Raw genomic sequence first — 15,109 nt, 5'->3', positions numbered from 1 at the left:
TGAATGGAAAGCAACTTTCTACCAGAGAACATCTGTCTGGCCTTTTTAAACTGTTAAACAGATGATAAGGTCCTAAACAGAAAACAAACTTTGAATGATTATCTGTGGGCTGCATAAGAGTGATCATTTAAATGTATTAGAAATAACACATCCCTGTGGAACACTTGTATTTAACAATCGGTGTTGTTACTGCAGGTCTACTGTCGCCTATCTGCTAAAAACTTGATCCGGGCAAGAAGCCTTCTGTTTACTTTGAAACTCTCTGAAGATTGAACATCCAATTTATAAAAAAAATATTTAAATATTTTGTTGACTTGTCGGTCATCTTTTCATTATATTCATTTGATTAAAAAGCAATTTAATATACATATTTTATATTTAAATTCCTTGTATGAAAAAGTTAAAATACTGAAATTACAAATAAATTTTTTTTTATATTTCATTGTGTTATATATCACAACTTATTATGGTATATAGTACATTTTAAGTAAAATTTATGCTCTTTTATTCTACGTAACACATTTATTAATAAAAATATTAAAAATACTTTATCACATTATAAATGAGTAGGTACTTATAAAAAATACAAAATATTTCATATTACATAATACAAGATCAACATTTACAAATAAGGTTTGATACTCATCTGATAAACGTTAATTTATTCTGGTATATAAGAATTTAATGTAAACTATATAATGGTTTATTCTATTGATGTCTTGCAGAAATTAAGAAAATTACTTCGTTCTCCACTATGAAGATTAAACGTGCACTCTGTCGTCATCTGGTGGAAGGTGTAGAAATAAAACAATTTGCAGCAATTTGAAAGAGTTTTTCTTCATCATCATCATAAACAACAAACAGAAAGAAAATACTTTATTTTCAGAATACAGGCGCAAAGATTTGGACAAACTGTTGTGAAAGTTCGAATTAGAAAAAAAGCAACAAAATATAAAACATTGCTTCACAACAGTCTTTGGAATATTAGAGCTGTTTTGCCTTGTTTTGGTAAATGGTTGCGCAAAAGACTACAAGCATTCACTTCAGTTAAGGACACTTCAGACGTCTGATGCGTTTATACCGGAGTTCCTCTGAACGTCAAAGCGATATTGAGCAGCTTGGCTCCCAGCTCCGCCTGCCGCCCTGCAGGCAGGAACTCTGCAGACAGCTCTCTATAGGTGCTGCAGACTCTGCGCTCCTGAATGTCCTCTCTCTGAATGGCGTGTTTCCATCTGTGCCTGGCCTCCCCGTACAGCGCCACCAAACACCTCCTGGGAAGCCTTACGGCCACGCGTGTCACCCCCACCAGTCCGCGCTCTGGGACGCCCTCCTCCAGAGACATGGTGAGCACGGTCTCTGAGAGCATGTTGACTGTGACGAGCCTTTCCCCCCACAGCCACGAGTCGTCCAGGTGCGGATCGATGGCGGAGCCTCGCTGAGGGTGGTAGTCCAGGTTGCACTGCTCCACCGGTTGGAAGCCCTGCAGGTTTGGCTCCTGTTGCATCCGCAGCACCAGTTTCTGGCTCAAAGCAGGGAGTCCTTTGAAGTCTGCCAGACGCACTTTCTTTTTCTTGAAGTTCACCTTTGGACCATAGTCCTACAAACATACAACAGTTTGATTGGCTTCATTGACAAATCAACAGTGGTTCATAGATTTTGGGGGTAGGAAAGATGGAGTGTTACTTGTTTCCTTCGACCAGACTGTGACGGATTCCAAACATCCTGGTCCATGGAGCCAATCAGCTCCTTTTCCTCTTCCTCAGATATAAAGTTCTCCCATAGGAAGACACCAGGAAAAGAAAAAGATGCACCTTCTCCATCTTTGCAGACAGCGAGTTTTGTTTTAGCATCATAGAGAAAATGGTGCACAGTCTCCTTCCCAAAACACAAAACAATAAAGTTAAAGCTGTTGCCTTTCCTCCTTTACCAAAGGATGACTTTTAAATCTTTTTTTATTTGTCGGCTTTAAATTAATTCAGTATAGTTACATGAACATTTCTGCCAGTGAGTGCAGAAGTTACGATGCACACATCCCCGTCCACTATTAACTACACATTTATTACTAAAACTATGGTGTAACTATATAAACTATGGTTATATAACGATCATGTCAGTCTCAGCAGAGTTTAAAAAGTGAATATTATTTTGCAACAAATAAAAAATTCCAAAGACATAGTTAAAACCTTGAACCTTTTTACTAGACTTGTCACAATAACACATTTTGCTGGACAATAAATTGTCCCAGAAGTTACAGCAATAATCAACAATGTTGTTTGGGACCATTTTGGTAATGGAATAATAATGTAAGTTCGCTCTCTCAAAGGTCAATATACTTTCATTTCTGACGAACATTTAACATTGGAGCCTGAAGACATTTTAAATATCCAAAACAAATAAACAAAACAACAGAAACCACAAAATAAAATGAATTAGGAAGACTCTAAACAAAATTGTCCTTCAGAAAACCCCACATTGAAGACTTTTGTCAGTCTGGTAGAAAGAGAGAGCAACTCATCAATCATGCAAATGAAATCGCCGAGTTTGTTGTCACTTATCATGGGATTCATTGATTTAATTAAATCTATTAGCAACATTCTGTTTGTATTCAGAAAGTGAGACACGCGGGACATTAGTAACATAAAAAAGAGACTACGCACACGTTTTAGTACAGTAAACATTTTGATTAATGACGCTATGTCCTGAGAAGGCTTCCGTAACTTGTCAATATTGTGTATTTATTAAAATAAGGTAAATTATGGTTGATATGTTTGTACCTCCGGCTCCCTTGTCTCTGCCTGAGTTTTCCCTTTGTACTTTTCACATATGAGACATCGTCGGATGCCTTTACAGCCGCATAAAGAAACACCATCATTGTTGATATCAGGCGCCATCATTGTTCTGGTGCTTCTTCTTCTTCTTTTATTAGGAACTCACGAGCCACAGCAAAACAGAACGCGCGCCCCCTATTGACTGTATGTTTCAAAAGTTAAAAAAATAAAATAAAATAAAATAAAATAAAATAAAATAAAATAAAATAAAATAAAATAAAATAAAATAAAATAAAATAAAATAAAATAAAATAAAATTAAATTAAACTAAATTAAATGAAATTACAATCACCCTCCCAAAGAAATTTAGGAGCATAATTAAAACAAATATTTTTTTCTGTGACTTTAAGAGATTAAGTAATTTAATATATAAATAAATATAATTAACTCTCATGTTCAATGTTTTGACTTAAATCAATTTTACATTAAGAGTTTAGGGAAAAGGAGAAAGGCATTTTTAAAAATTAGGAGTAACGGGACACACATTTTATGCATTGAACATGCAATTAGGAAATGAATGAATCTAATTAATAATTAATAGGAAATCAATCATTGGTAGAATTTTGGATCCCGTGATATTTTGCTTTACTACTTTGAACGAGAAAACCTTGAAAGATTGGGGGTAAATATGAGTAACAAATAAGATTTTTATTTTATTTTCAACAAGAAGCAGAAATAGTATTTACCTTGTTGTATTTACCTTGGTCACACATTTACTGAAATGCAGTTTGTGGTGAATTCCTCACATTCCTATCAGTCAAAATACAGGGTGGAAAAAAAAATACATCACGGGCCACGCCCACCGGATGTAGACGCAGTGTCCCCGGGAAAGCTCAGTTTCCGTAGTGGTGTGGAGTGTTGCAGAAGCTCAGTGAGCTTTGGTAAGTAAATTAATCTATAAATCTTTGGAAATTATTAAGACATTTGTTATCCTGGAATTTCTTTATAAGAGACAGCAGCATGAAGCATAACTGCAGGTTTTTTGGGTCGTTATTAATGTTAAATTAGGAAAGAAACTTAGCAGTTTGCGTTTCCAACGCGGTTAAATGGTATTGGTTGGTATTTGTAAAATACTTACGAACCAGGCCTTTAAATTTAACCACTGTACTTTTCTGCTCTTAACTGTATTCATCTCAAAGGTAGCGCAATGCTGATGAAAGTCTAATATTACTATTTAATCCTGGAATCTTCGGTGAAACATTAAAGCTCTATCAGTCCATTGTTGTTGTTCTTATATATATATATAAATATATATATATATATATATATATATACATATATATATATATATATATACATGATCTCTTTTCTTTAACTATAGATTAAACTATTTATGCAAATAGAAATCTAGAAGCAGATACTATTTCAAGCCTATTCTTTAAATCTGTCTGTCTTTATTTCCAAAATCTAACTGTTCCTGTAGATTAACGATGGAGAAAATTACAGAGAAGCTTCTATTGGAGAAAGGGTCTCCAAAAACCAACAAGTTGGAACAGATCGAAACTCTGAAGTGAGTAACATTTTCAATTTTTGCATGTTCTTATATTAATTTACCACTGTGTCCTCGCTTCATCCAGATATTTAGATACAAAGTGAAGCTGCACTCAAAGAATCTCAATGTTATTCATTGACTTGCAAACCTACTTATTGTACCCTCTGAGTGCAGCACAGTTTGAAACATGGGAACTTTTATTGCTAGTAAAAGAAACAATCATGGAGGAACCTAAAGAGCAACACGCTGATTCTCTGCAACTTTAGTCCCTCATTTTAGCATCTCTAATGTTCCTTCAAAACTGTAGCTGTGGAGCGTCTTCCTTTTTCTATCAGAGACTTCAGTGTATGAATAAACTGCTACATGTGGGGTGCCCCAAGGCTTTGTTTTGGGTCAACTTCTTTTATTGCAAGATATACACGCACGTGGAAAAACTAACTGGCCTCTACTAAACTCTAAGCGCCGTTTGCACGTACATGTTGAAGGAATACAGGATGTAACTCTAGTTAAGTAAAGTAAAACGGACATATGCAACATTGTAGAGTCTATATCCCTGTGGAAACACCAATTTAAACGTATCAGATTTTTCTCAGTCTGTCTAAGATGGCGCTGAAGCTTGAGGATCTTCCTGTGAAGCTGCTGTCACGCCTGAGGTCGCTGGAGCGTTGGGATCTGTCTGGAAACAGGCTGCAAGAGTTCCCTAAGTGTTTGGAGCTGCCTGCGCTCCGGTACCTGGACCTGAGCGATAACCAGATGGAGGACGTCACCACCCTGAAGTCCCTCAGGGCTCTGGAAGAGCTCAAGATGGACGACAACCTTTATATCACTGTAAGCTTTCTGTCACGTTCAAAGGATTTTCTTTGGTTCTGTAATGTAACGGAAAGGCACATAAAAGTTACAAATGATTTAGCACGTCATTGAGATCATTTAGTACTTTATAACCCAGCAGAAAATTACTTGAAACTAGGAGAAAAATACGGACCGAAATGGGGCCATAAAATGTGCTAAAATGTTTGAAACTGGGAAAAAAATTTTTTAAACTGAAATAAAAAAAAAAAAAAAAAAAACCTTGAATCTGAAAAATAGTTTCTAAAATGTTTGAATTTCTGTTTTCAGGTCAAACATTATTAGATTTTTTTTATTGCTTTTTTTTTTGTTTCAATATTTTTTCAGTTTTAAATGACTTTTGTTTAATTTATTTTCAGTTTCAAAATGTATTCAAAACCTTTGTTGATCAGCAGATTTCCCCAGATCTTAGGAGGGATTTGGACCCAGAAACCTTCTCAATCCTTTTTGTTTCTGGGTAACTGAAAACTTCAGTTTGTGTGGAGACTGACCGGGCCTCTCCATGAACATAATTTACTTCTGTAATACATATGCCCAACACGTAATGATAACAGGATGAAAATAAACATTGGTTGTCAATGTCATGTTGAAATGGCCGATACGGATATTCATGCAGACACGTTGTGCATCCCTAATTTAGATTTTAATTAACGCTTACGCTGCTGAGGGAAACTATAAATAAGCAGTTAGAAATTTGATTTTAAAGAAATAAAATGTGATCTTGTCGTGTGTAAGGTTGGTCAGCTTTGTCTTAATTTTGCTTGCTCTTGTGTTTCAGGTGAGTGATAATTACAAGCTGTTTGTGTTGCTGCCCAATCTGCGGATTTACAACAGCAAGGATGTCACTGCCACTGCCAACCGTTTGAGATACGTTTACAGCGACAACCTGAGGACCAGGGTATGAAAATGACGCATTAATGAAGGGAAATATCCATTGACATAAATGAAACCTATTGCTTCTGTTTTTAAATGATGATGACTTCATTTAGTAGATGGGGAAATCTACCACAACCAATTAGACCCTATGTAAAAAAAAAAAAAAAAGTAAAATAACTTTATCTTATTGTTGCAATTGTCAGGAAGTAATGACATGTTTATAAAAGAATAATCATTTGTTTTTGTCAATTTAGCGGTTTTCTAACTGGACATTCACGAGAGCAAAAATCAAACCTGTCACTTTTAAAAGCTCACAGTGGTGACTGATCAAAGTTTAAGCTGTATTTTATTTTTCAAAAACTTTATTCCTAACAATGAACAACAACAAGACACAAAAGTGGTCACATAACAACAGAAGATTAGCCTGGGGAAGCATGAATAATTCAAATAATAATGAGAAGAAAATGTCAGAGTCACAAAAAGAAAACAATAATTGTACATAATGGGACAGTAACTTCATGTAAAATACTTTCATACCACAGATTGTCCCTAACCTTTAAATTGGGAACAAAGATATGAAATCATGCTATGTAATTGTAAATGAAAGCTCTTAACTTTTGGCAGTAAAATTCCTCCATAAACAAACCAAACTGTGTGGAGTTGAGTAGAAGTGAACTGTTGCTAATGGAGAAACTCTAACAACTGGTCTACAGCAGTAATCGTTGTGCCCATGTGCATCTGCAGTCTGGTTCCTTTTGCACTACGTGTTGCTTTTGACTCTTTTTAGATGATTGCTGTTTGGGAGAGGAGCTTCAGTCTCCCGGATCCCGTCTCTGCTGAGAAGCTGTCTTCCCTCGAAGAGAACTTTGTGAGCGCCGCTCGTAAGCAAGTTAAATTCGGCCCCAGTTCTGTGGCTGATTTCACCAAATGGAGGGTAAGTTCTGAAAGGTAAACACTTTCTGCAGCCATGATGGTCATTTTACCGCATGTTGTGATCTGCAGGTGGAAATTCTGGCTAAGGAGTATCTGCGCTCTCTGGCGGAACCGAAGGAGGACTCGGACGATGAAGCTCAAACTGAGAACAACGACGACACCGTAAGAACTGCATCAATACTCGTTCTTTATCGGATCTAGCTGCTTTAATGCTGCGTTTCAAACTTCTTACTGGGTTTGTTTACCTCAGGATGTATCTACACCCCCTAAGAGGAAACAGGTGGACGCAGCAGCAGACGCCTTCATCAGCCTGACACCCCGCAAAAAGCTGCGTGCCGACCTCCCTGAATCACCCGCTGAAAGCAGTCCTCGCAAATCCAGCCTCCGCCTCAAACCACTGACAGGCACCCAGAGCAGGATGAGTCCCCAGAAGCCGAACCATTGTCCCTCAACCCCCAACAAGGCAGAGACGAGGGCAGAGACGCCCAGGAGAAGAGCCAAGGTCAAACAGGTCAAAGAGGCGGAGCAGAAAGAAAACCTGAGCAGAGAGGAAGCAAAGGCTGCAAAGCCGCACAGAAACGTTCATGTGCTGCCCATCATAAAGGCTTGCAACAAAACAAAGGTAATATAAGAATAGAGACGTTCCACTCTGTGTTTTTTTTGGTTTGTTGAACTACAACATGATAAACTAAGGTTTTTCCATGAACTCCGACCAGCTTCCCAGTCCCTGCTGAAGATTTGCATCCCCGTATTATGATGCTGCCACCACCATATCCCACAGCAGGGGGTCAATGTGGTCAGAGTGACATCTTGGTGCTGAATGCAAAGATAGTTAACCTGTTGATGTTTATTCTATTACAAAGCCAAAGTTTAGTTGCAGCTTCAAGTTGTGAATTTTTTGTTTCCTCCGTGTTTGAACCTTTCTGATTTCTGCTCTTTTCTCCTCCTGCAGCCAGTCTCTCTGAAGCCACTACATGCTCTGCAGTGCCACAGTAAGCAGGACAGCTCAGACGACTTCTCCACCCAGCTGTGGGCCTGCGCCTTCCAGCCGCAGTCAGAGTCCAGTGGTACAGCCTCTTCTTTTTCCCTGATATTTTTCTAGATTAAACGGGGTATGAGACATTAAAATATTAAAAATGGAGCGACTGAATTCACCTTTCCTACTTCGACAGCAGGCAGCCGATTGGTGGCAACATGTGGAGGAGACTCGGTCTGCGTGATCGACTGTGAAACGGGGAAGGTGATGAAGAAGTACAAAGTTCCAGGAGAGGTACGTTTTATTTACAGCAGGGGTGTCCAAATGTTTTGTCGCACGGGCCAAAATTGTCGAGTCAAAATTTACTTTATTTTATTTTTGTAGAAAATGGATTTTGTTCATTGTAGATCAAAAAACTTCCAAAAGAAAAATACAATTTTCCACATTTGCCGTATTAAAAGTATGTCATTTTCAAATTCTTTAGGACTTGGTTGAACGACTTTTTTCTCAGTTATAAAAGCAGGAGTTTTGAAAGAGTTTCTTTCAAAGCTCTTACTAAATTTAACTGAGTTAAAAAAAATTTGCTGCAGCAAAGTGGGCTTTTCGAAAAAGGCTCTGGATAGACATGACTCTACTTATAAAAATCTGGTCGTAAAAAGACGAATAATTAACATTTTCCATTGTAAGAAAATTAAGTCTGTAACAATATCAGGGCTGGAGGATATGGCTGAAAATATTCACGATATAAGCGTTTCTTATCTGTCAATATCGATAATTATTGATTAAATATCTGAAATACTTTCTGTTTTATCCACAGTTTTCATTTCACTCCATTGTTTAGTTTTTTAAGCAGTTCTGAGGCACAGTGGCAAAACCTTAAACTGCTGCTGCGCAAGTTACTCAACAGGTTGCTACTAGGTAACCAAAGTTGAGAGGAACTTGAAACTGCTTGTTACCCCGCAGGTTGTTGCTAGGTAACCAAGGAGTGAGTGAGCTAGTTGATACCACCAAACTCACTTAGGTTGCCAGGAGAGGTTGAGCGGCTAAATCCTTTCCTCTGCCTTCATCCCCCACAGTGCTGTGTGGTTCTGGATTGGAGTTCAGTGAAATGATTGAATTTCCTATCAAGACATATTATATAGTGATACTGATCATGTGTCTGTCGCGATAAATATTGTTACTGATGTATTTGTCCAACTCTAACCTTATTAAAAAATAAAAAATTTTATTAAAAAACTGTAAATTATCCTCATGCTTGTCACCCCTGACGACAGGAGTTCTTCTCCCTGGCCTGGACCACTGTGTTGATGTCCAGAGGTGGCAGCGCTCCGTCTCAGCCCTGCAGTGTCCTCGCCGCTGGCGGAAAGAGAGGACTCGTCAAGCTGATCCACCCCAGGAACAACATGGCGTACGGCGAGTTCAGAGCCAGCCGGAAGTCGCTGTCGGTGCTCCGCTTCAGCCACCGGCAGGGGAACTTCCTCTTCAGTGAGTTTTTACTGACCAGATGTCATTTCAAACCAAAAGAAAATGAAATCAGCAGGACAAAAGGTTTAAATAGGAAAGTGATTATCCAGACTGTCAGGCTTGAACATCCGACACGGTTTTAACATCCACCTCTTCATCATCATAGAGTTAGACTTTTTAATTCCCAGGTGAATTAAAAATTCCAAAGTGAGTTAAAAATAGCTGATATGCATCTCCTCGGTTGTGCATCTCGTGGATTTCTTACTAATAGTTACCGTAATTCAGCACGTGTGTGTGTGGGTGTGTGAGATGGGAATCCTTAATTTCTAATTTTGCTGGATTTGCAAATTAGCCAGGAACCCTTCGTACAAAATAAGAGCTGCTTGGTTTTATCATGTAACATTTTTTACTGAGCTGTCCTTGATTAAATAAACTTGAATAGAATAAATAAACAGCACATTTTAAATCAAGGGTGTATGAAGTCTTTCATGGGGGCCATTTGTGGCTCTTGAAATTATTTTGTTCGGCTCCTCACCACAAGTCAAGAATTTCCAAAAAATGGGAAATTGTCCATTTTTCTTCAATTAAGGCAGCAGTCTGAAGCCCCTTTTTATTTTTGGATCTTTTTTAATATTCAGATTTTATTTTAAAAAATGTTTATTGTTGAGTGGGTGCAATCAAAATAAAAAAACCCCATCACAATAAACACATTTTTTCATGTTGTGGGCCACCAGTAGTTAAAAAAGTTTGAACACAACTGTTTTAAATCATTCCTGCCTTGTTTAGTTGTCTTCTTAATTTTGCAGGGATTTGACTTTATTTTTCCCTTGAGTTTATCAGATCTTTATATAAATGCTCATTCTAGCCTCACCGTTCAGATCTTTGTACATTTTACACACATCTCTGCTGTCAACAGCGCTCTGCCTCATTCAGTTTGGTTCCTCTTTATTCATTTTTGTCTTTTACCAACTCCAGCCTGTGTTTTTTCTTACAGCCGGCTCCTACGACAACAAAATAATCATGTGGGATATCGGAGGAGTGGACAAGCATTTCAACTTCAAAGTTGTGTAAGTTTGACTGAATGAAGTTCTTTTATCCCAAAATCATTTCTCCGGAACTTTCTCAGGTTTCATCAGGATTTTATGTGACGGATCAACATAAAGCAGTGTTGGAAGAGGAAACGGAACATCATGCATTTGATCCACATTTGTCAACGCGGTAACTATTAGTCATGCGTTTTTATGCATGCTGGCTTTTTATGGAAGACTGGCAAGAAGAAAGACTTCCTGTCTGCAGTTTGAAACAGACCCAGAGAAAAAACACAGAATGGCAAGAAAATCAAACCAAATTAACCCTTCTGTCCTTGAAACATGGATGGAACCGTGATTCCATCATTTTTTTATGCGCATTTTGCAGTATCGCATTAGAAAACCTTGATGGAAAAGGTAAAATTTGGAATAACTTCCCCCAATTTCACAAAAAAAGTTTGATGTGGTTTTAGGCTGTTCCGAAAAAAGAGTTAATGCAGTAAAGATGAGATGGAAACACATTTGCAGATTAAACTCCGATACAACGAACGCTCTCATCCACCTGTGGGTCTGTACCTTACCTGAGGCACAAAACCTCCAGCACACAGAGGCGAGGAGTCTCCATCTTTCTGAGGTGTATGCCAGTTTACAGCCATTCATACCTTTAACATTTGAAGAAATTTTGCTTAATGTGGCCTGTTTGAATCGCTCCGAACTGGAAGATGGAAACATGACAAATTTCCTTCTTTTTTTTTTTCTTTGCTCAAAATTCACATCAGAGTTGGACAGAAACACAGCTGCTGATGAAATCTTGGTAGGTTGTAGCAAATTTTCCCAGATCCACAGATTAGAGATCCTTTCTCATCCATCAGGATGGGAGAAGGATCAGATGCCCTACTCCAACATCTCCCTAAGTGTACAGCCATACAGAGATTTAAAGAAGAACTGCAAAAGCAAATGAGGTGGAGTAGCAGAGCTTGACAATAACCAATGGTGTCATCCAGGACAAGTTGCTGTGGAATATCGTCTGAGACTGTCGTACAGCAACAATCTTCAGTCAGAGGCCTCATTAGATTCGTTGGAGGTCTAACTGCTACTGGAGGTTCATTCTTCTCAGAGCGACTGTTTGAAAATACTTGGATGATTGAGTTAATTTCACTTAATAAATAAAATGATTTGAACTGAATTTAAACTGTGGAACGATCCGAACCAGTCCAGATGTTTTTAAGGGCTTTTCTTGAACTCCCTTCTCGTCCTCCCTGCAGTCAGCTGCTGACGTTGGAGGTCGGCACCACTCCTCTGCACATCTGCCTGCCCCCGTCCTCCCCCGACACACACCTGCTGACGGCCTGCGAGGACGGCCTGCTCTGCTACAACACACAGCTGGGAGCCAACAGCACCACGAAGAGGTGAAGGAACTTTAGAGGTTCTAGGATTAATCAGGAAACGCGTTGCAAAGCTCCATGACGACCAGCCAGCACTGATTATTGTTGGGTTTTTCTTATAAGGTCAAACAAAATGGAAATAACTTTCCCCGTTTATAAGATGGAGGACAAACAACACAACTACCACACTATCGATGGGTTGAGTTTTCTCACTGATGATGTAGTGGGTAAGTTAGATTTCTTCATTATCAGATGTAGTTCTGGTTAAAGACCACATGATGGTGCTGTAAGATGTAAGTAATTAATTCTTAGACAACTATAAATGGTTTAATAGTCTTTATTGTTCAATTTTATCCTGGTGGTTTGAGGTTCTGAGTTTAAAACACAAACTTCCCTTGTTTCTTTTTGCTGCCTGTGGGGGGCGCTACACCAGCCTCTAAGAGCCACACCCACGGGTCCATTTACCTGTGGAGCTGGAGTGGCACCAGGAGTCAGCGGCCGGACAAGAGGAGCGGGTCGGTGTGCGCCGTGGTTTTGGCTGAGCTGCAGTGGGCCGTCACCGACGTTCCGTACCTGTCTCTGAACACCTGCCCAGGTGAGTTCTGCTGAACCTGGCCGGATGACCCGTCTAGGCGCTCCCGGGTTCCTACCGACTGGAAAACTCCAGGATCTGATTAGAGTTCAGATCTGGAGAGGAAAACAAAGGCTGAAGATAATGGTTCTGTTGGCCTCAGACTTTTTCTCAAAGATTTATACCCATCCAGCCATCCATACTTTGGTTTGTCCAAAAATATAATTTTAACATAATAACTGTGTTGGAACCCTAAATAAAGCAGTACCTGCCCTCTCTTTGCCACCGAGTGTCTTTATCCATTTGTTTTCTAATCGGTTGGATTATTTTTAATGTGCAACTGTAAATGTTTTGGCAAGGGTCTTCAGAAACTACATCTCAGGTGTCTCCAGCCCTTCAGGTCCGATGTCACATAATGCAATCATTAGCAGGACGCTGTAGAACCTGTAGAACCTTCTGTCATGCACAGTTAGAGAACATCAGCCCTCGAGGACTGGAGTTTGACATTCCTGATTTATTCGGTTGGCTGGATGTTTGGGGCCGGCTGCTGAATGTTCCCGGCTGTTTGTTTGTAGCAGAAGCACTAACTTCCTGCATGTGTCGTCTTCAGGACGGGCCTACATAGTTTGTGGTGACAACAAGGGACGAATATGGACTTATCACGTCACCAACCTCCAGAAGAACAGCGGTCAGATAGGGAAAACCATTCCACCCACTGAGGTATTTCATTTCTACTCCATTTTTTTCCTTTTTTCTCTCTCTGTCGACCTTGATAGACTACAGTAGAAGAGTCAGGAGGATAAACATCGCTTTGGGTTGAACGGTTGGTGCTTAAAGTAACGATATGCCATGCAAGCTTGTGGCAGAAATCTGAGAAGATGGTGGCTGGGCTGAACTGGAGCCAGATGGTGGAAGATCTCATCTTGTAAACTAGCAGGATGTAAACAAACCTTCTGCAGGCATCTGTTGACTGCTAAACGTTATGTGCTAAAACAGATGGTTATTCACATTTTCGGTTGCTCAGATTACAACCCATAACCTAAAAAAAAACAAATTAATAATAACAAATATGGACCTACTGAACAGTTTGTCCAGTTATTTTTACGGTATATGAAGTCAATATTTGGTCTGGGCTCCTTTTGCAAGAATTACTGTAGCTTAGCATGGAGGAGGTCAGTCTGTTGTTTTACTGGGATGCTCATGAAATGCAAACTTCACTGTCATCTGAAAACAGGACTTTGGACCACTGAGCAAAAGTCCAGTTCTTTTTCTCCTGATCCTAAGTGAGAATTAACAGCTGTAACCAGTCTTTAACTTTGGCCACACTCCAAACATTGTGAATCTGCCCCTGAACTCTTCAGTTAGCTTTACTGCAGTTTTCCCTTTTGCTTTTGCACTGTTTTCTACTGCACTTTTTCCTCCCACTCAGTTTTACACCGAGAGGGGTTGGCACCGCTAACGAAAAAGTTAGTTGTGCTAACCCTAAAGCACCAATCATAAATTTTAGTTCCGCTAATGCTAACGTGGTATTAGCGTAAGCTAATGCTGAAGCGCTAGATTCAATCATGTTGACACCCAACATCTTCCACAACATGGTATATCGCCCTCAGTCGGTCAAATTTGTTACTTCTCACCTAACTATACGGTTTCAGGAAGTGATTTTTTTGGGACAGACAAAATTTTGTTCATGTTATCAGTTTTATGGTTGTTGAGTATTGCTAACTCTGTTGCTAATTTTGCCGAAATGACCATGAATATAAACATCTGACTGCTTGAAGTAGGCATGAGTTTTCATGAGCTGTAATTAAACGTAAGAGAAATAAACACTTTAAATATATCCCTCTTTGTGGAGTTGGTCTGTTTATAATAAGTTTCATTTTCTTATCTGAATTAGTAAAATAAATGAAGCTTTGATGGTATTCTAAATTAAGATGCACCTCTTGGTATTAGTGGACTCAGTCATTGAATTCCACAAGTGTCTAAGAAAATGCAAATATTTGACATCAGACAATTTTAAAATTTTTATTTATTTCAAAAGAAGAAATAACGTGAAGAATAAATGACATTTTAGGATATTCCATTTGCTCCAATGTGTTTTCTTGTTTCTCCAGGTGCTAGAATGGCCGACCCCGGTGAGGAAAGGCCTGGGCCGGATGGAGGGCCCGTCCATCAACAGTGTGGCGATGGACCCAGAGCTTCATTACCTGGTGGCGCTCACTGATAAGAACTTGGCGGTCATATGGAAGAGTGAGGCGTTGTCCTGAGGAACTTGAAATGTATCTAATTAACAACAACTTTCAAGCAGGTTTTCTTCTGTCTGAAAAGAGGTGGAAGTACCAGGTGTTGGAATTTTCTTCCAAAAAAATGAATCAGTGATCTGTTGGAACATCAACATTTTATCCAGACTGCAAAGATCTTCATCCTTCCTCTTCTTCTTTAGTGCCTTCAGGAAGTTGGCATGCTGCTCCCCATATTCAGAACATCTAATAGAGTTACAGATTTGCTCTCTGGAAGACAATATCAGCTTGCTTTTTAATAGCAGTTTTATAGTTTTTAACTGCTATTATTGTATGCCTTGTTCGGTGAAAATAAAACACAGATTGAGATTTAGAAATGTTTGCAGAAACTATTTGTGACTCAACTGTTGTCCAAAATTGACCATTAAAACACGTTACTCTTTGAGAATTGCTTGGATTTTTGCATTTTTGTT

The 15,109-nt window shown here is 39.0% G+C and overlaps 2 protein-coding genes across 2 annotated transcripts; one reads left to right on the top strand and one right to left on the bottom strand.

Moving 5' to 3' along the window:
* Nucleotides 1-861: 861 nt before the first annotated feature.
* alkbh4 (alkB homolog 4, lysine demthylase) lies at nt 862-2,938 on the bottom strand. The gene is made up of 3 exons (XM_028031277.1): nt 2,775-2,938; nt 1,684-1,875; nt 862-1,597 (listed from the first exon to the last, which is right to left on the bottom strand). Exons 1-3 carry the CDS (start codon nt 2,892-2,894, stop codon nt 1,076-1,078), a joined length of 834 nt encoding a protein of 277 aa, XP_027887078.1. The 5' UTR covers nt 2,895-2,938; the 3' UTR covers nt 862-1,075.
* Nucleotides 2,939-3,536: 598 nt separating this feature from the next.
* On the top strand, nt 3,537-15,084 carry lrwd1 (leucine-rich repeats and WD repeat domain containing 1). Its single transcript, XM_028030422.1, has 16 exons — nt 3,537-3,709; nt 4,252-4,338; nt 4,914-5,148; nt 5,945-6,064; nt 6,830-6,976; nt 7,045-7,137; nt 7,226-7,597; nt 7,928-8,042; nt 8,148-8,245; nt 9,226-9,436; nt 10,410-10,482; nt 11,709-11,852; nt 11,952-12,055; nt 12,262-12,423; nt 13,010-13,119; nt 14,511-15,084. Exons 2-16 carry the CDS (start codon nt 4,259-4,261, stop codon nt 14,661-14,663), a joined length of 2,217 nt encoding a protein of 738 aa, XP_027886223.1. The 5' UTR covers nt 3,537-3,709; nt 4,252-4,258; the 3' UTR covers nt 14,664-15,084.
* Nucleotides 15,085-15,109: the final 25 nt, after the last annotated feature.

The sequence above is a fragment of the Xiphophorus couchianus genome, chromosome 11, assembly GCF_001444195.1.
Source record: "Xiphophorus couchianus chromosome 11, X_couchianus-1.0, whole genome shotgun sequence".
Taxonomy (NCBI): domain Eukaryota; kingdom Metazoa; phylum Chordata; class Actinopteri; order Cyprinodontiformes; family Poeciliidae; genus Xiphophorus; species Xiphophorus couchianus.
This window is presented reverse-complemented; position numbering and strand designations above follow the sequence as displayed.